The following is a 27,891-nucleotide window of genomic DNA, read 5'->3' as shown; positions in this document are numbered from 1 at the left end:
ATTAACTTTAGGATTGCTACTTCCTATAGATTGCACTAGAGTTCTAGTCCTCTTCCTCTCTGAAGAGACAAGTTACATATTTTCCAGAGGAGCATTGCAGCTTAAAAAAAAAAAGTCCTCATCTTGGCATGTCAGGCTTGACATGTCACTCTCCGCAAGGAAAAATGTTACCCCTTGGATCACGGTCAGACGCCTCTCACCCAGGCAAACCAGATCTTACACTTTGCACTGACTAGGGCAGTACCCCGAAACAGTGTCTGCAAATTGAGATTTTGGTTTTTCCTTTTATACCAAGCCATGTGAAGGCCCGTTAAAGACTTGATACTGACTTTTAGGATTGCTACTTCCTATAAACAGAACTAGAGATCTAGTCCTCTACTTCTAAGAGCCAATTTGATATAAAGGTAGCAAACCAAGCTAGTTCGGCATCTTCCCACTTTCCATTCTCTACCGCCCTCTATTACCTTTTCCCTTTTATTGTAACCTTGTCCCTTAGTTAGGCTTCCCTTATGTATTCATTGTAAATGCCCCATTTGTAAAAAAATCTCATTTAAAAATCCAGGAGCTGTTAATTCTTAGGCTACGTTCACATTTGCGTTGTGTGCTGCTGCGTCGGCAACGCACAATGCAAACAAAAACGCAACAAAACGCAAGCTAAAACGCTGCGTTTTGCGACGCATGCGTCCTTTTTCGCCGAAAGTTGGACGCAAAAAAAATGCAACTTGTTGCGTTCTCTGCGCCCAACGCTTGCGGCCAAAAAAACGCATGCGTCGCAAAACGCAGCACAACGCATGTCCATGCGCCCCCATGTTAAATATAGGGGCGCATAACGCATGCGGAGACGCTGCGGCGCCGAACGCTAATGTGAACGTAGACTCAATCGACACCCCAAAACTCAGGTTCTTCAAAGTCACTGCCTTAGCTAATAAACTCATCTCAAATGCTGTGCTCTACTTAGAGACCCATGTCAAAAGGTTGCACCGTGCTCTCACAGCTCCCCAGAACTTCTCTCTTGTAATTTTGTGATGGGAGAGACAGACCTGATAAGATTAATGAAAATAAAAGGCAAAATATAATAAATGGCATAAACAAAGTTTCTTATTTTAATAGGCGCTTGTAATGTTTCCATCTAAAAAAATGTATTTAACACCCAATAAGGAAATATTTCTAAAAAATACAATATGCACTCCGAAATATTGCTTGTATGTTTTTTCTTACCAATTTGAAGTGACACTGCATCTCAGAGTATTATGGAGCTTGGCAACCCATACTCAATTCCTTATTACTGTCAATCAGGATTTTTAAAGTGTTGGGTTAAAGAATGTCCTTCAAATCTCCTGTCATAGCAAATGGCCGTTACTGACTACCAAATGCACTACAATGGGCAAACTTTCTAGCTTTTTTTTTTTATTTTATTTTTTTATTTTTAACAGCTGAGCGCAACAATAAAGGAAAAATCTGTGCAACCCAATTTTTAAAAAAATAAAATAAATAAATTAAATACATAACAAGTTTTTACCCTGTCTGATAAATCCTTTGAAAACATAAAAATGTATAGTTCTTCTGAAATAACAGCTGTTATTTATAATAATCTATGTCCTTGAGCTCTCCTCCTGTGATCCAGAGGTCCTGATGAAGTCTATTCAACTGTAGCTTAGTTACAAGCATTTCTCCAAGAAAAGTAGGTAATTATGGTCTCCATTATAAAGGTGGTCTATAAATAATAATAACAACAATCTTTATTTTTATATAGCGCTAACATTTGCAGCGCTTTACAGGTTGCACACATTATCGTCGCTGTCCCCAATGGGGCTCACAATCTAAATTCCCTATCAGTATGTCTTTGGAATGTGGGAGGAAAACGGAGAACCCAGAGGAAACCCACATAAACACGGGGAGAACATACAAACTCCTTGCAGATGTTGTCCAAGGTGGGATTAGAAGTCAGGACTCCAGCGCTGCATGGTTGAGGTGCTAACCACTGAGCCACCGTGTTAAAGGACATCATTAGCATGAGCAGAAAGCTGCTAACAGAATGGTTCTCTAAACTGGAGCTTCTCTCCATACTGACCATTGAAACGTCCAATATGTAACGTTACTGCAAAACTCAATGATTTGACATTCAGGATACCTAGTTTAAATTATGTAAAGATAAAAACATTTGGGTGTGATCTAAGTCAATACTTGTATTGGAGATACATTTTAGGAATGTTTAGCTTGCAAAAGAGAAGACCGAGGAGACACTATAGCTGTCTACAAATATCTCAAGGGCTGTTACACTGTAGAGGGATCATCTTTATTCCCATTTGCACAAGTAAAGACTAGAAGCAATTGGATGAAACTGAATGGGAGGAGACACAGATTAGATATTAGAAAAAAGATTTTGACAGTGAGGGTGACCAATGAGTGGAACAGGCTGCCACGAGAGGTGGCGAGTTTTCCTTCAATGGAAGTCTTCAAACAGACTGGACAGAGCTTTCTCTGAGATGGTTTAGTGAATCCTACATTAGACACGATGACCCAGGAGGTTCCTTACAACTCTAACCTTCTATGATTCTATACCCATATACACATGATACTAGGGGGGTCTTCTATCCATACATTAAACGTAACCTGTTAGAAGCTTTAGGGTTGAAGATGTGGTAGCACAGAAAAAATGTCAATCAAGCAGAGAGTGATGCTAGGCGGGAAAAAAAGGCAGAATATTCATGCACTAGTCAGAAGTCTGTCGGCCTTCTGTGCACTTGCAGCTTCATTTGTATTGGGATTCAAAAACAGTTTGTATCAGCGATGGAATATCCATCTCCAACCAAAGTGATATTTTTTTACTTGTCTTTCTGTTATTAGTTGCTGACAAAGGTTATATTTACACATTTTTTTAGGAGTATGTTTTTGGAGTAGATTAGCTAAATATACTGAAAGACAGATTCCAAAAATATTGAAAAACTGTTTTGATTGAGTTTTCTAGTATTTCTCATCAGGAAGAGGTTTTGAAAAATGAATGGTGAAAAAAGTGCATGTCAGTTCTTTGAAGTGGTTTTTGATTGAATCTCTCCACACTAGGCACTGTCCAATCAAAATGCTGAAAGGAATGCTTCAGGAAATAAACACTTCCATTTCTGCTTCCTTCAAATCTCCACAACTCTTGAAGCAGTTCCTGCTTGAAAAATGTTGTTCAGAACTGTAAAAAAAAACCTATGTGTGAACATTGCCTAAAACCCCTCAGTAGTTCCAATCAAGGCAAAAATTTAGGCAAAAGTCCACAGATCAAAACGGAAAAGAATGTGTATATTGAATTTCACACATGTATGGTAAAATTGTAAGATGGCATGAAGATTTTGCAGCATTCTTAGTTGAAAGACTCTTTCCTTTGTCAACTGGATTGGTTAGCTATAGTTTTGCAGAAACATCTAAACACTTAATATACAAGGAGGATATGAACAGATGTCTGACAGTTTTTGCTCATCTTCCTAGCTTCATGTAGTCATCATCCATTGCAGCAATCTGAGAGCGGAGCACAATTCCAGCAAACACAAGAACTCAATTCAACAGGTTATCTGAACCATGGATACAGTTTGAGCACAGTGCCAGCAATTTAACTCAAGGACAGTATCAGTCTTCTATTTCAAACCTGAAAATACAATACATAATTCAGCCATGGTCCATCAGCCTGGACATTGGGTTTGTTCATCTGTAAAGGAGCACATTTATAGTATATAGAGAGTTCATTCACAGTGTAAGTCAGTAATAAGAGTGCATTGCACTGTGACCCAACAGTAAAACCGCACATAGAGCCAGAAATTCTCTTCACATGGTTTCCCACTGACATTTAATACTCTGCAGAGATGAGATCTATTAAGCGCTGTTTAGTCAGAACAGACAAAGGCATTAAAAATACTTTTCTTTCTTTGTATAGCAAAGGTAAGGAATATTATTTGAAGACAAACCACTAGCCAGTGTTAAATTAGAGCTCACCAAGGAAAATGTCTTAGGGTATGTGTCCACGTTCAGGATTGCATCAGGATTTGGTCAGGATTTTATGCAGGTAAAATCCTGACCAAATCTGCACCTGAGGTCACTGGCAGGTCACCTGCGGCGTTCTTGCGTGTTTTGCTCATTGTAAGGACATGCTGCGTTCTTAAAAGACTCGCCGCATGTCTGCCAGATGTGTCTATTAATGCATAGTGGAGACGGGATTTCATGAAATCCCCTCCACTATGCTGTAACATCTGGACGCTGCGTGTTTGAAACTGCGGCTCAACGCAGCGTCAAACACGCAGCGTTTCCTGAACGTGGACACATACCCTTAAGAGCAGCAACTTAATCTCTTGGTGATCAGTAGGTAAAACATTCTACTTCATTTGTGTGGCATTTTTATTGGGAGTATCTCCACCAGTACATCATCCCACAGATTTAGATAACCTTTGTGGGCAGCATTTTGGAATTTCAACCTGCCCCCCCCATCAGTGGCCAGCTTTTTGACAGCCCAAGCTGCCCCCCTCATTGTCTAGCACATTGGCAGCCCGAGCTGGCCTACCCTCAGCAACCAGCGCTTTAGTGACCCAAGCTGGCCTACCCTCAGCAACCAGCGCTTTAGTGACCCAAGCTGGCCTACCCTCAGCAACCAGCACTTTAGTGACCCAAGCTGGCCTACCCTCAGCAACCAGCGCTTTAGTGACCCAAGCTGGCCTACCCTCAGCAACCAGCCCTTTAGTGACCCAAGCTGGCCTACCCTCAGCAACCAGCGCTTTAGTGACCCAAGCTGGCCTACCCTCAGCAACCAGCACTTTAGTGACCCAAGCTGGCCTACCCTCAGCAACCAGTGCTTTAGTGACCCAAGCTGACCTACCCTCAGCAACCAGCGCTTTAGTGACCCAAGCTGGCCTACCCTCAGCAACCAGCACTTTAGTGACCCAAGCTGGCCTACCCTCAGCAACCAGCGCTTTAGTGACCCAAGCTGGCCTACCCTAAGCAGCCAGCGCTTTAGTAGCCCAAGCTGGACCCCTGGCATCCACTGAATGTTTCTTTTTAGAAAAAGGAAGCAATACAATCCCATACAAACTATAGTGCAAGGAATCAAAGAATAGTAAAAGTTCAAAAGGAACATGAGCCATTTTAATGCAGTTTTGGATAATTTATGCAGTTGCATAAAAATAGCTCAATTTTTTTAATTTATTTATTTATTTTAACAAGGAGGGTAGCTTTGCTGCAATTAAGTAAATTGTAGAAAAGGACAAAAATGATTTTGAAATATGCAACCCAAGGAGACAATCTGAATGAGGTCAGCACGAGGATTTAAATATCACTTGTCACAACACAAAGATATATAATTATTACCTGAAAGTAATTTGCAGACTTTAGCACATCCTCTCTGCTGTGAATCACAAGTAAGGTAGCACATTTACGTGTTTAACACATTAAAGTACATAATCCAAGATAATTAAACCGGTCACATGATACATGATCCACAACTTTATATTTCATTATTGATAAACTAACATGCCAAATAAAAACATTTTTCCTATGGGTTTGTAAAAGAAACAACTTCAGGTTTACATAGTAAGAAATTGTAAGGTTGACAAAAAAATTTAACTGCTTCCCAAGCTTATCCCATTCTCTTACCATGTTCATCTAGAGGATAATAGTTAATTTCCTTGATTCTAGACAAAATAACAAATCAACAGCCTGTATTTCAGAATAAATCAGAGTAAATCCCTGAATCTATAACCTTTCTCCAGTGATCCATTATACAAAACGCAAAAGGTTCAGAACCTTTCACATTTGGGAAGAGCTACACTGCCGCATACAGAGAGACTGATATTGTTTTCATTAAATATAGTCACCAGGCACATTGGGACAATCCCTAAAAATTCTGAGATGTACTGTGTGTATCTTATATACTGTGGCAGATCGGCTCACTCAGATGTAGACAGAGGTAGACACGGGAACACGGTCTCTTTAAGATCGTTACTGGTTTATTATATATAGGGGTAAAATAAAAATAAACAGGGACCTCTAGGTAAAACAAAAAAAGTGATAGCATAAAGCAGAGTCGTAGTGGTAGTGGAGAGCCACAAGCTCAGGATTAGCAAAACTCACGGTTCAGGTTAGCACAAACTTCTCAGGAGATAGCCTCTCCAGACACACTGAACACTGAACACCTCAGGAGGGCGGATAACTCCCAGACCACACCCTGGGATGGAGATAAGGTGGACAGTCTCCCACCCAACTATGGTTGTCCACAAAAACCCAGCCCTTAAAATAGCCGATTAACCCCTCTCAACAGTGAGCAACCTTATGGGTTTCAAATCACTTCAGCTAAAAGCTTCATTGAAACGCATCTCCCCTACAGCACTTTGCCAGTGACTGTCACAATACATACACAATCAAAATGAAAATTATTCAATCGCCATTGTAAATTAGGTTTATTAGTCAAATTTACAAAACTTTCTGCTATTTGTTTTAAAGGGAATCTTTTACCATATTGTATTTGTCACCTATACATAGAATAGGTGTTAAATGCAAGATCACCGGAGGTGGAACCACCAGGACCTCCAAAATAAAAACGGGGTCCATATGTGAATAGAGCGGTAGTATGCATACATGAACAGCATTTGAATTGGCTACAGGACTGACAAATACTGCTCCGCTATCTCCATCAGTCCAATAGAAGTGAATAGAGCAATGGTTGCCCACGTGCATTACCGCCCCATTTACACAGAGCATTTTGGGAAACCCGTTGTCATAATAGGTAGGGGTCAGACCCCCATAAATCATACATCTCACCTATTATGTACAAAAATGATAATTGTTTATGGGTAGATCCCCTTATGTACTTGTAGGTCATCTGTGCTCTATACCACGACACTTCAGAAATTGCAATAGTTCTCCAACCGATCCAGTGGAGGATGCCTTAAAATGGCTAAAAACTGGCTGATAACTGCCAGGTATTCTATAATATGTCAGATTAATTTTCTGAGTGGCAGTGCATCATGTAACAGACAAAGCATTGTGTAGCAGTGACCCATCCAAATGACTTATTTAACCCTCTGTGGTGATCACTGGAAAGCCGCGCTACTAACCTGTGCCAGGATTCCAGCACATAAAGAACATAGGGATACAGAATGAACAGCACAATACACAGCCACCCAAGCAAGCGTGACTAATGACTGCTTTCTCCTGGTACATGTTCCAGCTCATTGCCCAGAAGCAGGTGACGCACAATGTAGACATCTACAGCTGTGTGTCCTCACACTCAAGGCATCAGAGGAACAATACAAAACCCTGTGAAAAGACTTATTTATACACAAACAGCGAGGCAAAACAAGCAATGAGCAACATTAACACCAAGTCAGTATCCTCTGGAGCATGGAAACAGGAGCAGGAATGTTGGCAGCTGGAAGCACTATCACAATTAAGGGGCACTTAGTTTCAAACAAACACAGGAAAAAAAATTAACATTCGGTTATTATTTTCTGCGATGTCAAATGAAATGGCAGGGTCTGTGGGTTATCACCCAGCTATTAAGCTTCTCCACTTCCTATTAATTATAATAAAATGGTGAAAAAAAGAATGAAAACACACTGCAAGAACAATTCTTAAAGGGAACCTGTCAGTAAGGTCAACCCTCCTAAGCTGTCTATATGGGCATGTAGGTCATAGGAAGGTGAATAAAACGATACCTTGATATCCAGAGAAATCAGCATTATTCTTAATATGTAAATGAGTTGTTAAGATGGATGGGCAGGGCATAGACCTGCATGAGAATCTGCCTCCAGAGATTACTGTAAATTAAAGGGAGCCTTACCAGTGTGAGACATGTAATGGCTGCCAGTCTGCTCTCCTGATCTACACGTCTCGCACTGGTAACTTTCTTTTTCATGTAAAATAAGATCTGGAGGCAAATTCTCAGGAAGATCAGCGTCCGGCCCATAGATCTTAACAGCTATTTTAACATATTCACAAAAATGTGCATTTTGATTATGTGCGAATAAAACATTGGACTGCATGAATCTAAGATGTCATTTTATTCAACATTCTATGACCTGAATACCCATATAGACGGCTTAGGGATGCTCATCCCAATGACTTATTCGCTTTAACCAATCATAGGCTTCACACCCCAATGCAAATCCTTTGGGTATCCCAACGTTCGTTGTGTTTAAACAGTTATTTTATGGCCAAGCTGGACACAACTGATGCCAAGGTTGTACAGCAGTCCTGTATCCATAGCGGGTCAGAAAACAATTCATACAGTGTTTTCTGATCCGATTTTAAAACCAGTCAAGATCAAAAACTGGTAAACAGGAAGAATGGAAACTTTTCCATATAAAATATTACTGGATCAGTTAAGTCTTCAGTTTTCCTCTTGCATTTTATTACCATGAAAGAGGGTTAAAAAAAAAAAAAAAAAAGTGGATGGCCAGACAAAATCTCTGACTGACCCACCATCTAACAGGTGGAATTTTTGATCTAGCTTCCAGGAAGTTAAAGCCATTAGTTTACTAAGAGTCCATAAAAAAAAGGCCAAAAATAAACAAAAATAAGTGTGATAATGCGCAACTATGCCTCACAAAACTACATGTTTCTTAAATAATAGCCGTTCTTAGCCACAGCATACTAAGCATTGGTTTATCAGTCCATTTCAAACAGCTACACCAAAACGACTTAACATTGGTAACTTGTAAATTGGTCACAGTGCCATATGGACATGTTCACAACGTGCCTCTTTACAGCGAAAGCCATGTGATTAGACCAGTTTGCGCCATAAAGGCAAAACTAATCATGTATTAAAGAGCAAAAAATGAAGGTACATCTAAAAAAGACACTGTTTTTTGAAAAAATAAAAAAATAAAGCAAAAAGTGAAAATTAAAAAAAAAAAAAAAAAAAAATTACTTTTTCCGCCCTCTACAGTAATGATTATAAATTTACAAGGATAATAAAAATGTACACCTACCGTATTGTTTATTATTATAGCACCATTTATTCCATGGTGCCTTACATGTGAAAAGGGGGATACATAAACAAAACGAGTCACCGACCGGTACAGGGGGAGAGAGGACCCTGGCCGCGAGGGCTCACAATTAGTGATGAGCGAATATACTCATTACTCGAGATTACCCGAGCACGCTCGGGTGTCCTCAGAGTATTTTTTAGTGCTCGGAGATTTAGTTTTCCTCACCTCAGCTGAATGATTTACATCTGTTAGCCAGCATAAGTACATGTGGGGGTTGCCTGGTTGCTAGGGAATCCCCACATGTAATCAAGCTGGTTAAGAGATGTAAATCATTCAGCTGCGGTTATGAAAACTAAATCTCCGAGCACTAAAAAATACTCGGAGGACCCCCGAGTGTGCTCGGGAAATCTCGAGTAACGAGTATATTCGCTCATCACTACTCACAATCTATATATTAGTAGAAAACAAAAGTTCTGGCTAAAATTTTGTCTCCAGGCGTGCATTTTATAAAAAAAAAATGTTTAAGGTCAAAACAGGCACCCATGTCAAAATAATAATTGGAAAGTGACGTAGGTCACATGTACAGGCAGCTATTGCGGTGATATGTGACATCTGCAGGTGTATTCATCAGAGCAAAACATTTTTCCCAATCAAACTAATAAGGAGTATAAAATAAATTCTATAATAAATTGCAATCCCACTCATGTCGTCCATTCTAGAAGAAAGCCCCATATGTAATAACATAAAAGGAACCGTCCGACAGCAGGATTCACCCTTAAAAACTACTTGAGGAGGCTGATAAAGCACTCCTGATATTTTCTAAATGATCCGTGTATGATCAATAATTGCTCTTTCAGTATGTTTAAAACAGATGTTTCATGTGGGCACCCGGACTAGTTATTCCAACAACGCACTTGTACATCACCCACTCCTAATGGCTCCTAATGCCTTCTGGGGGTAAATCTGGATATAGATAGTTAGAGTAGTCAACAAAGCAACTGGCAAAACATTCTGCATCAGGCATTTGCCAACATTCCTTGGAAGTTCACAGAGGTCATGCATCTAACCCCCGAGCACAAAAACTTAAAAATATATTCCGAGCACCACTCCACAGTTTGTGCCAACTTTGTACAACCCTCAAAAATATGGTAGAGAGGCAGTCAATTCCAAAATTCCAAGGCACCGAAGATCCTCTTTCACAAAATCTTTATTGACCCCAGTGTACACACGAGAGAAAATTATTGGATGTTTTTTCGGACACACAGGGCCTTTATCAAGCCATCATAAATCCAGAAGAGGTGGAGATTGGAAGGAACCATTCTGGATTCTGAACATGGATAGCAGATTTCTGAAATCTCTATTATTTTGTGTGATTTTGTAGCTCTAGGAGACTCTTTAGAGTGGAATCATTCCACCTCCTCTGCCTCTAATTTATTGTTTCTGTTGTAACCGTTTTAAAAATATTCTGATCAAAACACATAACAATAACAGAGAACCTAATCTAGGTTTGAAATGAGTCAGTACTTTTTGAGACATAGGTGCGCATTATGAAACTTGTCTTAAAGGGGTATTTTCAAGTTGCTGGTTGAGCAGCACAGAAATGTGCAGTCTCCTTACTTCCTGGTTGCCTGGGGGAGGGAGAGTACTCTAAGTGAGAGGTCTGATCCAACAACTTTTTCCTGCCACTACACATTACAGTCATTGTTTGTTCTAAAGAGTACACGGTTATCACTATATTTGCACGTGGCGATAATAGCTCCTTTGAACAAGCACATTGCTCAGGAAAGTGAGAGCTGTTAGTAAGAGAACTGCTCTGGAAGCTGCTGAGGGTGGGGGGGAATTTATAGGACTAAAAACTGCTTAGAATTTAACTACTGTGCATACTCTGCCAGGCTTTGGTGGTCGAGCTCCTTGGAAACCAGCTGTACACTATGCAAGATAAAAAAAAAAAAATCTCACAGCAGAAAAATGAAAGTAAATATGAAAACGCAAGTCAAATGCAAACTTGCTTATCTACGTTGTCTAACACAATTTAAAAAGTTATTGGAAATCCAATTCTCAGGTTAAGTGTTAACTTTTTGGAGGCTGCTGGAATGAATATTTTTATTTTTTTGGACTGCTTCAGTTAGAAACGGTCAAGATCTTCTCCTTGCACTTGAAAATATGACTTTTGGTTGAAATAAACACTTACAGATGTATGGGGGGGTGAGGAGTTCATAGTTGTATTGTTTTTTGTCAATTTATAATACTGGTGTTTTTAGATTGTGTGGCAGAGGAACTTTTGGGACCTCAGTCACCAAGGCCCAGGTGCCAACGCATCCTAAAAATAAATATCAAGAAAACAAATTTTTTCACCCATGATGGTTTATAAAATACGTTAAAATTAGTGATGAGTGAATATACTCGTTACTCGAGATTTCCCGAGCATGCTTGGGGGTCCTCCGAGTATTTTTTAGTGCTCGGAGATTTAGTTTTTCTTGCCGCAGCTGAATGATTTACATCTGTTAGCCACCTTGATTACATGTGGGGATTCCCTAGCAACCAGGCAACCCCCACATGTACTTATGCTGGCTAACAGATGTAAATCATTCAGCTGCGGCACTAAAAACTAAATCTCCGAGCACTAAAAAATACTCGGAGGACACCCGAGCGTGCTCGGGAAATCTCGAGTAACGAGTATATTCGCTCATCACTAGTTAAAATCAAAAGAGGCATAAATGAGTAAAAGTAAAAGTGCACATTGTTAACCATAATAATACATTATTCTTCATTAAGTACATCCATCATGGTCAGAGGCAACATTTATCCTAACAAAGCAAAGTCATTAGTGATAGAAGAAAGAAAACCTCATCTGTCAACTTCTTAATACGATCTGTTTCCACTGCAGCAATACCAGCAAAACTAAAGCCAACTCAATCTGTGGATGCATGAAAAATTGCACGTGTACTCAAAACTTGTACATAAAGCAAATTCTAACTTACCACCAATCCTTGCATTATATGCAATCCCCACAATGCAGTAGGAGTTATTTGCAGATGCTGCCACTTCACCAGCACAGCGAGTGCCATGCCTAAAAAAAATAAAAAAATAAAAAATGGAGTGGGTGGGATTGGGGTAGAAGAATAGCAATATTATACCGCATGTTATGCTAAATTTATAGATAATTGTATTCTCTAGTGCTGATACTATTGACTTCTAATGAGTTTATCAGGTTTACAGGGGGTTGCGCTTATAGTTTTATGACAAGAGTGGCATTCTTGTAATTTATGAGGTCTGTTTACCAACCAGAGGCACTAAACGATCAGTAAATTACTGGGGGTAGTTTATTAGCCTGTTTACACAGGCAGACCGCGGTAACCAACACACACTGAGAAATCTGTAATAGTTCGTTCAGTGTGTTTAGGCTGATAATGATCTCAGCAGCACAAGTCCTGTTTTCACAAAAAAAATAGATTCTGAGAACAATTATCTTTTATGCTGCACAAAAGATCAGTTCACCTGATGAATGAGCATTTGGCATGTTCATCAGATGATCTGAATCTGAACACTAAAAGTTTACTGAGAAAGGAGTGTTCTTGAGAATACTCAATCATGACCATCTTTCAGAGTGGCGTAATGCAACTCTTTACAAAGTGTCAGGGCCTAGATGTAAAGAATAAATTAGAGAACAGAAATCTATCAGAACGGATCCCTCTGCAAGCACTGCTGTACAGTTACATTCTGCAGTATGGCTTCCATCCGTGGGTTGCAGAGATGAGTGATTGTGATGGTATTGAGCACGCACATTCTCCTCCAATGCCTGCATGGTTGGAAAAGCTCTGCAAAGTTCTAAAAAAATGTCTCAAAAATGGTTGTAAATGGAATGTCTTGGTAAGAAAACCCCACATATTCCAACACTCCTAAAGTCTATTATGATAAAAGTACGGGTAATATCCATGTGGATCTATTTCCCAGTAAGCGCACCCAGTATGGTAATGTGCTCTGATAGTGTGAAGTTTTACACACTTCAGTTTGCAATTACCTTTTATTCCCATAACAGTTTTCTGAAGCTAGCAAATCACTTAAGCCGCATGGCTAATCAGTAAAAATAGACTACGGTTATTAACCTCCCGACCACAGCTAGCAACGGTAAACCAAATTAACAGTATAAAATCAATGGAGTATCGGCTTACCAAGCATTATAAGCGGCTGATCTTTCAGAATATATTAATGATCTATTTTTAGGTGGGAATCACACATCCAGCATCCCCACCGAGCTGCTGCTACAAACTCCAGTAGTGGCTGAATGGGATGTATACACTGAAGAGAGCGGCACTGTGCAACTCCATCCAATGCGTGGCGGCCACTGCCAGGTGCTGCAGAACAGTTCTAATTCCGCTAATCTGGGGTGATGCATGGTGTCAGACTTCCACAGATCTGGATATTGATGAGCTATCCTAAATATAGGTCATCCATTTATTCTGAAAGGAAGACCCCCATTAAGGACAACCGTAACTCTTACAGGTATACAATACGCACTTATTTTCATTGCTGGTATCATATCTAGGACTTGGGTCCTGATCATCTCCATTCACGTCATGGCTAGCAAATGGATCCTAAGAAAAAGGAAAAAGGCAGAAAACTCAAAGCTCTCATACGTAAGCATGTACAGAACATGGATTTATAACATATGCCGTCATACACTATGTCTTTACATCCACTGCATGTACCGACAGCGGCTGTATGTGCGGCTATACGGGGTCTGTGCATAAGGCATTGTCACATACACAAGCTCTAAACTATGGATAGAATTAAACACTTTCTGTAATAGTTTTTGTTCAGTCACCTTATACTCTATGCACCAAGCACCATAGTATTATTCTATATATTACAGCATTAGTCTTGGATCATGAGCAGAATGGAAAGCACTAGTAGGGTGGCAGACCTAGGGCAGGAATGAGATGCAGGGCAGCACTGTGGAGAGTTTTGTGGTTGGGAAGGAGTCAAACACTCAGCTCTTTGTAGAACCTGTCTTGGTTAACAACTTTATATACTTTGCCCCAATAGGGTTTTATTTCTTTAATGTGCATGCCAATTAAATGAAATGCAAAATTTGCAGATTCATATAAAGTGAATAAAATGAGGGTTGAGGGAGAGGACCATGAGAAGGTAACCTGTCATCAGGTTTCCAGTTACTAAATTGCGCCAGCAGGTTACACGCCACCTAGGATTATATCTACCTAGTCCATGTGCATGTGCAGCCAGCATACATGTTAAAATCTATATATACATCACGCTCGCTCTGAAATACCAAGGGTCGAGCAGTCTCATGGGTGCATACAGACTGCCCTCGGGGCATGCTATAAATTTACTAACCCAGCCAGTCTATCATCCAAGAAAGGCAGACGGACAGGATACGCCAAGTCACAGACGACACCGAGGTTGGTCCATACCTGCTCATCTGATCTCAGTAACATGACGTGAGGCCGACGTATAAAGATCATTTTTAGAGGTATGCTGCAACTGCTTTAATACTGCAATGTTGCTATTTAAATCATACAATTTCTTTGATCTGATAGGTACAAGAAACATAAGTATATTGATCTACTCACGTAATTGTGTATAAGATCTGGGTGATTTTTCTCCACTCCATCATCCAAAATACTCACAACCACATTTTTGCCAGTGTAGCCTCTTTGCCAAGCAGCCATAACATTCATTTCTGACCGACATCTGCTGCTCTTATCACTGCAATGCTGAAAAATGAAAAGAAAAAAAAAATAGTGAAAAGCCAGAGGCCAGCAAAAGAAAGCCAGTTCAAAGAGGGGATTTTAACTGGTATCTAGTGTTTGTGCACAATATTCTGCAGCATTTTCCAATCCAGGAGGTATATGTACAACAAGGTTGGACATGAAAACTTATAAATGAGTGATGAGCTTACAATCAATCAGGAAATAGTGGTGACACTAAAGATAAAAAATGTCCTTGTTTTGTAGAACTGTCTAGTCATCTTTTAGGGTTCTACACATGAAGATGGATGAACCAGTCATGCATTCAGAGTATGTATGAAGAGATATACAAGGGCATGAAATACTGGAATACGGCTCAAAAGGAATATTGTAGGGGGCATTTTTTTTGTAGGGGGCATTGGTTTAAGTAAAGAAGTCACAGTGGGGACATGTGGTAGACCAGTGGAAAAGATGCATTTTTAAAGGCATGCTTAAAGATGTGGATTATTTAACTAATTGTCTTGGGTAGAGCAATACAGAAATCTGGTGGAGCTTGATACAAGGATTGGACATTGCAGTGGGAAGTTCTCAATACGGAAGATAGTTAGGCTTGGATCATTAGCAGAACGTAAAACAAAAGTTGGGCGGCAAATCAATACGAGGTATACAATGTAAGGCACCACAGCACTGTGGAGAGTTCTGTGGTTGGGATTGAGGGAGCTGGACAAAATCAGGTGTCTGGCTGTTGAATTCTTGATAGATTGGAGACAGGAGAAATTAGTGCGGAATGACGGATAGTAGTATAGGACACAGTAATTAAGACTGTAATAAAATTACATATCGACACTCTGTTCAAATTCCTGATTTCTTCCTCATCCCAGAAGTAATTACCTCCTGAATGCTGAACATTAACCCAGTCTCACTGAGAAGGTCCCTCACTGCTGTCCCACCATACGGAAGCACTAATACATCAATAGGTTTGAAATGATCTCTAAATGCCTATAGTGCAAACACTACATGAAGAATTTCGGACTCTGCTATGCTTGGGTTCATCTGGTGCCCAGCAATGTGGACTCTGCAGGATACTAGAATTATAGCCCTCAGCAGTGTACTTACCAGGTACCACATGTTCGACCAGATGGGGTCATTAAAGTACAAAAGGTTAGGATCTGCTCGAATATATCTTTTAACCCTTTTCTTAATTTGTTGCTGCTGCACCCATTCTACCTGTATGGAAAAACAAAAGTAAATCCGACATGTAATAGCTATCCTTCATCAATGCTTGCAAATACATTTACAACACATTATAATCAATCCATCAAAGGACTACTTCTATGATCGTATCTATCAAGGAAAAAAAAACAATTATTTTTTCCACTTTCAATTACTGTTCAGGCTCGGCAGAAAAAAAACCAATTGTGCTTTATTCCATGTTTAAACTCAATAAACAGGACCTAAGGGAATGGGTGACATGCTGAGAATATAATGAGCACTTGTTTCCCTACAGGTCTTGGAAAACACTGGAAATCATCAGAATTTATGTTGCCGCATTCAGTATGACGTCCAAGCCAATACTAAAGCGTTAGACGAGCAGCTAACATTTATATTAACTTGGCAGATCTATCGATTATAAATGAAAAGAGCAAAAACTATTTCTAACAAAAACCATAAAGCACACAAACGAATAGGTGAATGTCTGACTCTACAAAGTTTGTTCTCCTCAATACAAAACAGACTTTCTACTATGAGAATTTAATCAGAAGGATTAAAAATTATATTACTCTTAAAAGCAGCATTTAAGAGCTGTCAATAACCTCTATCAGCCCCAGAGAAGCCAGACAAAATTAGAATTAAATAATTTTTTGCAACGTTCCTGTGATGTCCACCCACACGTCTCATACAACCAGCAGGAAGCACAGCAAGAAATTGCTGGCACAGTTAAGTAGCGCTCGCTCTTCCTAGCAAACGGTGGTGTGCAGAGTCATGACTAGCAGCAGAAAATAAAAACTTTACCCTTTCAATTACACCTTTCAATTGAATATTATGCCATCTTGAAATCTCTCAAATGGTTTGTGAATGCACTATTGATGCAACCACCAAAAACAGTGAACTCCACAGAAGAATTAATTAAAAAATGTAATTTGGTGCAGATTTTGGTCTTTCTGCCTTCACATAACTGAAGAAATAATTGAGTGGTCCAAAAATAAAAAAAATAGTCGCACTTTTGCCCGTTTTATTGGCAGCAAGTGCACAAAGGCCAATGCTTTACCATATGCCATAGATGGCGGACCAACAGATCAACATCAGAAATAGATGCAGTTCTTCCTACCAAGAACATAAAAATTCTATTATATTATAGGTTTTATGGAAAATAGAATTTTGAAGAAAGCCCTTCATCTGCGGCTGATGTTAATCTGGAGAAGTGACCGGATGATACAACCTGTTGAACTACTGGTTTAACCTGTTTGCACTCAAACTTAACACATCATCCAAGTAAGTTGGATACGTTTGCGCTTATTCACGCTTCCAACCAGGGGCGTAACGGCCGATGTCGTTGAGATTGTGACCGGGCCCGCGAAGGTGGGTGATGGCAGACATCAGCAGGAACCACTACTGGATGTACGCGGCAATGCACACTGCTGGCCAACAATCAGAGGCCAGCAGTTGACGTCGGCGTGCATGTGACCAGGGGCGCGCATGGCAAGGATGTCAATTGCTCCTGGGGCTTGCACACTGAAGTCTGCTGCCGGCTTCAGAAGGGGTTACAGCGTGGCAGGAGAGCTCAGGGAAGGGCAGTTTTTTGTTTTTAAATCGGAATCTCATAATTGTGTTGTGTAAATGCAAATTTACTTTACAAATAGAACTGTGGCGTTTAAGATAAATCCTGTTATTCTGTGCATTGCATCTGACTTTTTAAGCCTGATCAGCTATGTTCATTCTGCTGCATTGAGACTTTTTGAAATACTTTTACTGTCAATGTGAATATCATCGACTCGTCTTTTATTGTCATCTTCTGGTTTAATAATTCCAGACAAGCAAAAGTCATAGTTACTCACCGATTCTCAGAGCCCATGACAGCACACCAGAGAGAGGGAATCCGCCCTTCAGGGACAGGAAACCTACAGGATAAAAGGGCGGTACCTCTCCCCTGCATCAGTTTTGTTTACAGAGCATCAGAGGTCCTCCGGGTTAGTGACAACAACAAAAAGATATACAATTTTATCATATTGCTTAACAAGTAAACACCGTGTCTATATGGAAAACCACTTCAAACAAGATAATGTGCTCACCGCACACGTGATGAGGGGGGGAATAAGCAGGTGCTGTCATGGGCTCTGAGAAACACAGTTATCGGTGAGTAACTATGACTTTCTCAGTCGCCCATGACAGCACTACCAGAGAGAATTTCAGAGATTATTGCTTAGGGAGGGACCACAGCCTGCAGAACCCTTCTTCCGAAGGTTAGGTCAGATGAAGAGGCTAGGTCTAAGCGGTAGTGTCTGAAAGGTTGAAGGTGATGACCAGGTGGCCGCCTTACAAATTTGATCTAATGGTACCTCTGACCTTTCGGCCCAGGAGGTCGCCACAGCTCTCGTAGAGTGGGCCTTCAGTCCCTGTGGAACGGCGTTCCCGGTGGATGAGTACGCCAAGGCTATTGGGTCTGTTACCCATCGAGCAATAGTGCCCTTAGAAGCTTTGAGTCCTTTTCTGGGCCCCTGGAAGCAGATAAAAAAAAGAGACCCTTCCTTCCTATGCTACTGGGTGATTTTAAGGTATTGGACCAGACACCTTTTCACATCTAGTGTGTGGAATTTATCTTCCTTCTTATTTTTAGGGTCTGAACAGAAAGAAGGAAGGATTATTTCCTGAGACCTATGAAATGTGGACGCAACTTTTGGTAAATAGGCAGGGTCTGTTTTTAGTATAACCTTATCGTCCAGGATTTGTGTAAATGGAGGGTTTGCAGATAGGGCTTGGAGGTCACTTATTCTACGGGCCGATGTTAGGGCTATTAGAAGGGCCGTTTTAAGTGAAAGAATCCTAAGGGGTAGTGATTCTAAAGGCTCGAACGGGGATTCTGTTAGAGCTGACAATACCAAGTTCAAATCCCAGGATGGTAATCTACGTATAGTTATGGGTTTAGACCTTGCGGCTGCTCTGACAAACTGTACTACCCAAGGGTTGGCTGCTATGTTTTCACAGTATAATGCTCCTAGAGCTGCTATTTGTACCTTTAATGTACTTACTGAAAGGCCTAGGTCTAACCTTTTTGTAGAAACTCTAATATTTCAGCAACTGGAACCCCATCCTGCAACCTTACCCCAAAAGAGGATAGACATTTTTTCCAGGTTTTACCGTAAATTTTTGTGGTCACAGGTTTTCTACTTTTCATTAGAGTAGACACTAGTTTGACAGAAAAACCTCTTTACCTCAATAGTGACCTCTCAAATTCCACGCTGTCAGATGGAGATTTTCTGACTGAGGGTGGAACACCGGTCCCTGTGACAGGAGGTCCGGAAGATCCGGAAGGACCCAGGGATCGGTGATCGATAGCATCCTCAGCCATGAGAACCAGGCTCTCTTGGGCCAGAAGGGGGCTATTAAGATGAGTCTGGATCTGTCCTGCCTGATCTTCCGTAGGACTGCTGGAATGAGAATAGTGGGGGGAAATGCATACGCAAGTGTTTGAGTCCAGGGAATTGTGAATGCATCCACAGCCTGAGGGTTCCCCCTGTAATCTAGAGAGCAGAAGGCATCCACCTTCCTGTTGTGGAGATTGGCAAAGAGGTCTATCACAGGGATTCCCCATAGATCTGTGATTTTGTTGAAGATCCCTTGATTTAGAGACCACTCTCCCTGTTTTAATTGGGTACGACTCAGGAAGTCCGCTTTCTGGTTTTCTACCCCCTTTATGTGTAAGGCCGATAGGGAAAGGAAGTTGTTTTGAACCAAGCTGAAAATTTCAGAGGTGGTTCTCATTAATGTTATAGATCTGGTTCCCCCTGATGGTTTAAGTAAGCTACCACTACTCTGTTGTCCGAGAATACTCGGACATGATGTCCTTGTAGCTCATCTAGAAAGAACAGTAACGCCTGATTTACCGCTCTTAGTTCTTTTTGATTTGAGGAAGATCCGAGCTCCTGATTTGTCCATAACCCCTGAGCGACTCTGTTGTCCAGGTGAGCCCCCCACCCTGTGGGGCTTGCGTCTGTGGTGACTATCTGAGACGCCTCTATCACCCAGGGAACCCCTTTTGATAAGTTGCTGGGATTTAACCAGCAAGCTAGGGAACGAATAGTAGGCAAACCTAGAGTCATTCGACCCTCTAACCGCCCTCCCAGTAGTTTCTGGTTCCTTAAAACGTCCCACTGGAGAGGTCTTGTGTGGAGCTGTGCCCACTGAACTGCTGGGAGACAAGCAGAGAGGGACCCCAGTAATGACATCGCCTTTCTTAGGGTCATGGTAGGGTTTGCACGTGCTTCCGATACTAGGTGGATTATCTTTTGTTTTTTCTTTTGTGGAAGGAGACACATTTGAGAATTTGAGTCCAAGGTGAGACCCAAAAACTCCTGAACCCTGGCTGGTTCCAGCTTCGACTTTTGGAGATTCACTAACCAGCCCAACTTCTTTAAAATGTCTATGACCCTGTCGCATTGTTGACGTCAGAGTTCGGCCGAGTTGCTCACAATGAGAAAGTCGTCTAGATATGGAATAATCAAGACGTTTTCCTCTCTCAGATGCGCCATCATCTCTGCTATCAGCTTGGTGAAGACGCGAGGTGCAATTGATATGCCAAAGGGAAGAGCCCAGTATTGGTATTCCCTTGTCTGTCCCTTCATGACTACCGCCAGTCTGAGGAATTTCTGAGAGGACTTGTGGATGGGGACGTGATAATAATACGCGTCGCTGAGATCTAGAACTATCATAAAACAGTTTGGAAACAGATTTTTTATTGTTGACTTTATTGACTCCATTTTGAATCTCTCGTTTTTTACATAGGTATTCAACTTCAGTAAGTTTATTATGGTCCGGAAGGTTCCGTCTGGTTTGGGCACCAGGAACAATGGAGAGTACAATCCCTTCCCTCTCTCCAGAGGGAGGACCTCTTGGATGACAGCTTTGTTTACCAGTTTTACAATTTCTAGCTCCAGAGCCTCTTGTTGTAGGGGAGACGACCTCAGCGGTGTTACCACATAGTTTCGTGGGGGTAAGGATAAAAAAATTTATGTGAAGCCCTTCTCGTATCAAATTTAATATCCAAGGGCTGGTCGAAATTTTCTCCCAGGCCGGGAGGAATTGAGATAACCTCCCTCCCACCCTGGGAAAGATGTCACTTGGAGGGGGGTTTTCTATCCCGGGGGGAGTTACCAAAAAGGAAACCTCTATCCTTCCTTCACCCATCATCCCATGATGTTTGTTCTCTTGGCAGTCTCCTTTTAAAAAACTTCCTATTCCGAAAGGGCCGCTTATTATATGTAGGGGCCAGAATGGGAAATCCTTTCTTTTTATCACCTGCTTTTTGCAGGATATCGTCCAGAGTTTCTCCAAAAAGAAATTTGCCCTCACACGGAATGGAGCAAAGTTTCTGCTTAGTTTGTAGATCCCCCGGCCAGCTCTTCAGCCATAAAGTTCTACGCACTGCGTTTGAAAGGGCTGCAGATTTAGATGTCAATTTAATTGAGTCGGCAGAAGAATCTGCCAAAAATGCCGCAGCTCCTCTAATCATAGGGATAGACTAAGATTTTATTTCTGGGGACCCCATCTCTGAGCTGTTTCTCTAGGTTATCAACCCAGATCATTAAAGACCGTGACGTGCAAGCTGCCGCTATGGTAGGCCTTAAGCATCCTCCTGCTGACTCCCAGGCCCCTTTGAGAAAGGTATCTGCTCTCTTATCGAGAGGATCTTTCAGGGTTCCCTTTCCTCGAATGGTAGGGCGAACTTTTTGATGCTTTGGCCACCGCAACGTCTAGTTTAGGGGCTTTATCCCAAGAGACAGAAGCCTCATCTTCAAAGGGGTATTTTCTTTTAATAGAGGGGACCGATGCATTTTTCCTTTATGGTCTCTGCCTCTCCTTTTTAATGTTTGTATATTCTCATTAAGGGGAAATACTTTACGCTTCTTCTGGGATAGCCCCCAAACAATGTCCTGCACAGTTTTGTCAGGGCGGGGGTCCAGCACCCCCATTGTTGATCTCACCGCCTTAACAAGGCCATCAACCTCATCTAGGGGGAAACAATGACGACCTCCACTCTCACTATCCGAAGAAGAAAATGAGGAATCTTGCGTATTTTAGCTCTTACTGTCAGAGCAGGAAGGGTCAGAATCCATAAGGAAAATAGGTTGTTTCCTATTAGCACTCTTCCCGCTTTTAAGGGAGTTAAACACAGTCTCGACCTCCGATTTAATTACGGATCGTAATTCGGAGGCGAAGTTTGGGGTCTCCTCACAGAGGACTCGTTCTATACAGGAGTCACAGCTTTTTATCCCATGTCTGAGGCAGGGCTTTCCCACATAAGGGGCAGGCTCTATGTTTCATCTTCCCCGTTCTCTTCCTTGCCTAAGATAAATAGAGAAGGGGAACTCTAATTACAAAAAAGTGAACTTCCACGAAGATCACTTACTAATCTGACGCAGCCACAGGTACCGGTTCTGGAGGAGGGGTCGGATCCTGAGAAGCATCCGTGGGTGGCAGCTGAACGCCGGAGATTTTACTACGCTGGGTGGAATGGCTACCAGAGCGAGAACTTCGGTTGTCTGTAGAAATCTGCTTCTCCTGGACATCCGATTTCTGCCGACGGCGTTGCTGCTGCTGCTGTGGCGGCTGGAGCTGCTGATCGCTGTCCTCCATGGTATCACCGTGGAACAGCCTGCAGCAAGGAGCCACCATGCGTAATTCCCATATAAAGGTCGTTAATCCCCTCCACCTGTGGCTGGCAGAAAGAGGAAGAGTTTTTTTTTTGCACTACTGCGCATGCCCATAGCCGGCGACCCGGAAATGGAGAACTCCGGTTCCGGGGCAGCGCCATCTTGGTGGAGTCACTCACAGCAGCGCCCCTGAACCGGAAGTTCTGTTACATCTTGGAAATCCAGCATCCTCGCAGAGTGATAAAGCCCCAGGCTCCCAGCGGAGCGGCGGCCGCGCTTCCCCCCGCACACACTCCCGGACCCATCGGTCGGAGCTGTGGCGGCTTCGGATACCGGACCAGCCGTGGCAGGGGCGTCCCCGCTGCCAGAAGTCGGACTGGCCAGCCCCTCGTCGGTCGGTCTTCATGCAGGTACCGTCCAAGGAGGTTCCCCGTCAAGGACAGGAAACCAAACTGATGCAGGGGAGAGGTACCGCCCTTTTATCCTGTAGGTTTCCTGTCCCTGAAGGGCGGATCCCCTCTCTCTGGTAGTGCTGTCATGGGCGACTGACAAAAGTGTCTTTTGGCCTTATACAGCAGTTTACCTAATTTTGTAAACACCTATGCAGCGGTTTATTTATCAGGAAATCCTTCTCCCTATAACTTTTAATTAGCTTCCTAAACAGTAGTCTCAGGATTCACAGAGAAGTCAAACTATGTTCAGAAACATAGGCTACTAAATAGTAACTGATTACATTTTTCATTTGTAGCTCAAGAACTCGAGCTTGCCACATGAATGTATCACAGTTTAGAAAATTAGCATTTTAATTGCAGGAGAATGCTGCAGTTCTCAAGCAGAATTACAAGTAATAGAGTATTGCTACAGACTACAAAGCATTCACTACATTTTATGCCTAAAAGATTTTTGCAATGGTGACCAAAGTAAATAGAGTAGGCAATTAAAAAATAAAATAAAATGTGATCGTCAGCAATGCTGCCCTTGACATAGTAGGGCCATACAGAGTTTAGCACCGCCTTGACTATCAAGGGAACACACACTTATTTTCCATGTTTCCTTTCACTCCCTGTTAAAGGGATTAAAGATTATATTACTAGCATCACCGATTGCTTTTTTGTGAGCCATGATGTTACCGTCCTGTGATCGTTGCATATAAAAAGTGGGAGGATCAGCGCTGGTTCACCCGAAAAAAGGCTAGGTACATGGTTTTGTTTTTTTAACCAATTTAAAAGGGTAGCCTATATATTACATTAGTGGGACGTCCTCTAGACTTTGAAAAAAACAGATTGGAACAGGGGATAATGTTTTAAAATATCTGCATCCTGGAGCAGTACAAGAGGTAGGCAGCAAATTAGGGCACTAGAAGGGTGAAAGTCCAAAAGAAACGTCTCTACTCAAACAAATTAGTAGCTCCTTAGCCGTTTCCTATTACAACATTTACATCACTCACCAACCCGTTTTAGGTTTGTTTTTCTTAAAAGCTGGAGCTCAATGCATCATTTCCTTAGAATTGTATTTTAAGTTTAAGTACCCCATAACTCTGACTTTGCAAGAACAACATGAGAGAAAATATCAAACATCCAAAACCAATAAAGTAAATATTACATAACATTGAGACATTGCATGGAGGAAAGTCATATGGTTGTACCAGGTTCCAGAAATTCCAATTTTTCACAGACATGACTCAAGTTAAGAAATTGTCAAATACTTCATGGCCAGAAATAGCCTCATAAAAACATGGAAAAGCTGATATGTAGGCAAACATCTGAGAGAAACTAGACCCCCTCCTTAAGTTATAAAAGAAATCAGAAACAAAGTTCAGTATTGTAATTACTATCCTGACATAACCAAATTCAATAATTCTAGATTCATGAAAACATCTGAAAAGTTGGAGAACTTGTGCACACTTGGGGTACTGTTGTAGGATAAAAGGGTTAGTCAATCTCAAATGAAAATATATTTTATTGGGGTCCCAGTGGTGGAAATGTTAAAGAGCATCTGTACTTTCATGTCAATTCTCAGAATAAGCTGTCTTGTGTGTACATGAAGAATAACCCAGTCTTTAGCCACTATATGACTTGACATCTTAACCTTTTTCCCTCTGCAGGCCTTATCTCTTACTTAGCAATCGACTCTGAGCTGGTGAGAAGAGACTAGCCACTATGCTGTTGTCCATACACATCACATCAGATAGACAAACCGGGATTCCAGTTCTTCATTCCTTAGCACACAAGGAGAAGCAGCAGCATGGAGGACAATATAAAGAAGCCATGGATTGTGTGGATACGAATCCAGGTCTGGTGTAACGTAGAAGACATGTTAGAAAGCCCAGCACAATATTTTTGTCTTCTCTGCCCGTGTTCTTTCTCCTTACACTTTTTCCTCACTGTAGAAAAAACCAAACACCTCACTGCGCTGTCAGTCCATTGTCTGAGCCAGACAAATTTCAGCTGTTTTCCCAAAGTGGATGCAGGAATGAGGCTGCAGGGGAGGGAAGAAGTGGCTCATAAGTGGAGAAAAAAAAGTAGAAGCCGGTGACAACACCGCGTTTATTCTTCATTATGCCAGACATTGTTCAGTAGGTCAAAGAACATGAGCAAATATTCATATGTAAGTTGACAATTGTAAGTTAATCTGTGGAATGTCTCAATTACTTATTGTATCAACCCCATGCGGTTTACTGGTATAAAAAACATTGGAGGACAAAGACACAGGCTGCGGTTTATTAGTCTAGACTACTTTGAGGACAAATATGCAGGTTAATTGAATAATGAGGGATTACCTCCCGCCACCTTCCCCCCAATCCTGTGGGAGAATGCTCTGAATAGGAGCTTTAGGTATAAAGGGGGTCTGTCTTCCTCTTCAGAGAGGCTCTACAGGAGGTCAGCTGAAGGAACCATGTTGGTGGAATACAGATCTTCTCCACTTCCCATTACTGGAGACGTTGAGAAAACCCAGGTTGGAGCTGTACAATATTTTGTTGTTGGCTGGAGCTTGATGTACGCGCTATGGCCGTGGTATCGGAACATGGGCTGTGACTGCAGACTATACCTTCAGGAGATAAAAAAAAAAGGTGGGAGACAGTAGGTACCGCCTGGTTGTGATCGTGTGGACGGGGGGCATTGCACTGTGGCCATCTACCTGGAGTTGCTGTAACACCATGGACTTAGGTTAACAATGTAGATATTTTTATTCCTTGTCTAGGTGATTATTACAACCCACAACCTCAGATGTTCACAAGAAAGTTTCTTATATTCACATTTACTATTGATAAATGGAAAATTTGTTATAATCTCAGCTCTTTATCTCCATAGCTATATAAACTATATCACTGGCTTTTACAGGACTATAATGAACTTCTGCTTGCCTGTTTATTATGCTGAATTGACTGCATAACCAGCTTTTTACATGATAACCATTGTCTAGAGGTCTTGTGGTTAGTGTCTAACCCTTACTTGGGAGATAAAGGATTGGAAAATTTGCCCTCTAGGACTGACCCTTAAGAGGAGCAGTGGTGATACACGGACTCCTGACACTGACAATAAGGTGAAATCTATAAGATTTAAGAAACTAAGTCTTGTAGACTAGAAACACTAAAACAGAGGGACAGAATTCGAAATTGTAACAAGGTCCTTGGGACCAAGGTCTGCCAAAAACAAAAAGCAACTATACTCATAGCTTACATGAATTCAATCATGCAAAATAGAAAATTTGTTCTAGAGTACAACTGGTTAAAACGCTCCTGTTAGGTCAATATCTGTGACAGGTTGAACGAGTACTAGGCTTCGGCAAAAGCCAAAGTCAATGGCTGTCTCATGTCTATGTTTCGGCTTTGAGTTTTGCTCTCTGGCTGTCCCTTCTCCCGACAAGTAGAATATTGTTGCATCCCGTGTCTCTGCTCATCCCAATCAATTATTAATAGCTATTTAATGCCTTGCAAGGAACAAGACCCTGAGAGTTTGTCAGAGCCTTGAGCAAAGTCTTGCTCATCTTTGATAGATTCTCTGAGGATAAGAGAGTGCGAGCATCAGAAAGGATGTGTACAACGTCCTGCAGCTGCTTGACACACAAGGGTGCGGGAAATGACAGATGGCCCCATGGTCCTTTATTACGGAATGCCTATATCTACCAGCACATACATTGCAGCATCAAGTGAAGTTCTATGGTGCGATGAGGGTCACTCACATGGCTATGGAAATACATAGTTGTGCACATCATAAAATGCAGCTTAAGATGCCGTAATTCATGTTTTTATTTTTTCTATTTTTATTTGTTTTTTAAGATGTTGGTTATTGTGTGACATGAGCATAAACCACATTTCAACAATTTTAGGTATGTTGTACAGGATTAGTTTGTGGATTAAGTCCGCGCTGCCACAATAATACACTTGAATGTAATGAAAAACTCTGGGGGTTTATTCAACGCGTTTCAAGGTCTATCTGACCCCTTCATCAGGAAAATACCACAAAGACCTTGCATTATTTTGGCAGCGCGGACTTAATCCACAAACTATCCTGTACAATGTCTGAGAAGGTCGCGTGGGCGGCCCGTGGATCTGCAGCAGCCGATATGCACATGCTTTAGCTTTACACCATCAGGTGAGCAGCTCCCTGTTAAAAAAGGCACTTTGTGGATAAGACCCTATATGTGCTTTTTGTCTCCCTAATTTACTAACAATTTTAGGTACACAGGTGTTAGAAATTCAGGCCCCCGATTCAACATTCCTTATGTACAAGTCTGGTTTGTAGCCATTTCATTATGTTTGTGCCAAATTATTTTTATTTTTTTTACAATAGTTTTTTCAAACCGTGTTGTTTTTAGGTCTGCTCAACTTTGTGGGTACAGTTTTCATTATGCAGATGTTTTCAGGCTAATTCATCATTTGCACATTTTGAAATACCACATTTACTGCACAAATGCTCACAAGTCCCCTAGTGGAGTACAAAGCCTTTTTTTGCAGAATTGAAGACCAACATGTGACATTTTAAATGAAAGTTATGTAATAATTCTTCACTTATGTACCTTACAGGGAATCTGTCAGCACATTTGACCTGTATAAACTATTAAAATGGGCATACAGGTTATAGAATGCTTAAAATAGTCCTACCTGTGTGTCTCATATCAGATGTTGTGTTGTTGAGAAATCTTTCCTTGTTCATCTCATTGGGGGACACAGAACCATGGGATACTCTGCTGCCACCTGGAGGCGGACATTATTGCATATAAAAAAAACACAAAAACTGGTTCCTCACCAGCAGACTACACCTTGCCTGCTGGAGTCAGGCTTACTCAGTTTTACTATAAACTAGAGAACATGGAGTAAAGAAACACTAGCAAATTGGAAAGGTAAAACCAATAATT

At 41.4% G+C, this 27,891-nt stretch overlaps 1 protein-coding gene across 2 annotated transcripts in view; it reads right to left on the bottom strand.

Annotated features, from left to right (window-relative positions):
* PCSK6 (proprotein convertase subtilisin/kexin type 6) overlaps positions 1 to 27,891 on the bottom strand; it is a 253,784-nt gene that overhangs the window by 93,126 nt on the left and 132,767 nt on the right. For both annotated transcript variants that reach the window (XM_077263337.1, XM_077263338.1), the window contains exons 4-7: positions 15,782 to 15,892; positions 14,549 to 14,692; positions 13,476 to 13,552; positions 11,939 to 12,027 (exon numbers count right to left, since the gene is read on the bottom strand). In XM_077263337.1, coding sequence (XP_077119452.1) covers positions 11,939 to 12,027; positions 13,476 to 13,552; positions 14,549 to 14,692; positions 15,782 to 15,892 — 421 coding nt within the window. The remainder of the gene's footprint in view (positions 1 to 11,938; positions 12,028 to 13,475; positions 13,553 to 14,548; positions 14,693 to 15,781; positions 15,893 to 27,891) is intronic.

Source organism: Ranitomeya variabilis, chromosome 5, assembly GCF_051348905.1.
Source record: "Ranitomeya variabilis isolate aRanVar5 chromosome 5, aRanVar5.hap1, whole genome shotgun sequence".
Lineage (NCBI taxonomy): Eukaryota > Metazoa > Chordata > Amphibia > Anura > Dendrobatidae > Ranitomeya > Ranitomeya variabilis.
Note: the sequence above shows the minus strand (reverse complement) of the source record. Positions and strands in the feature narration are given on the sequence as shown.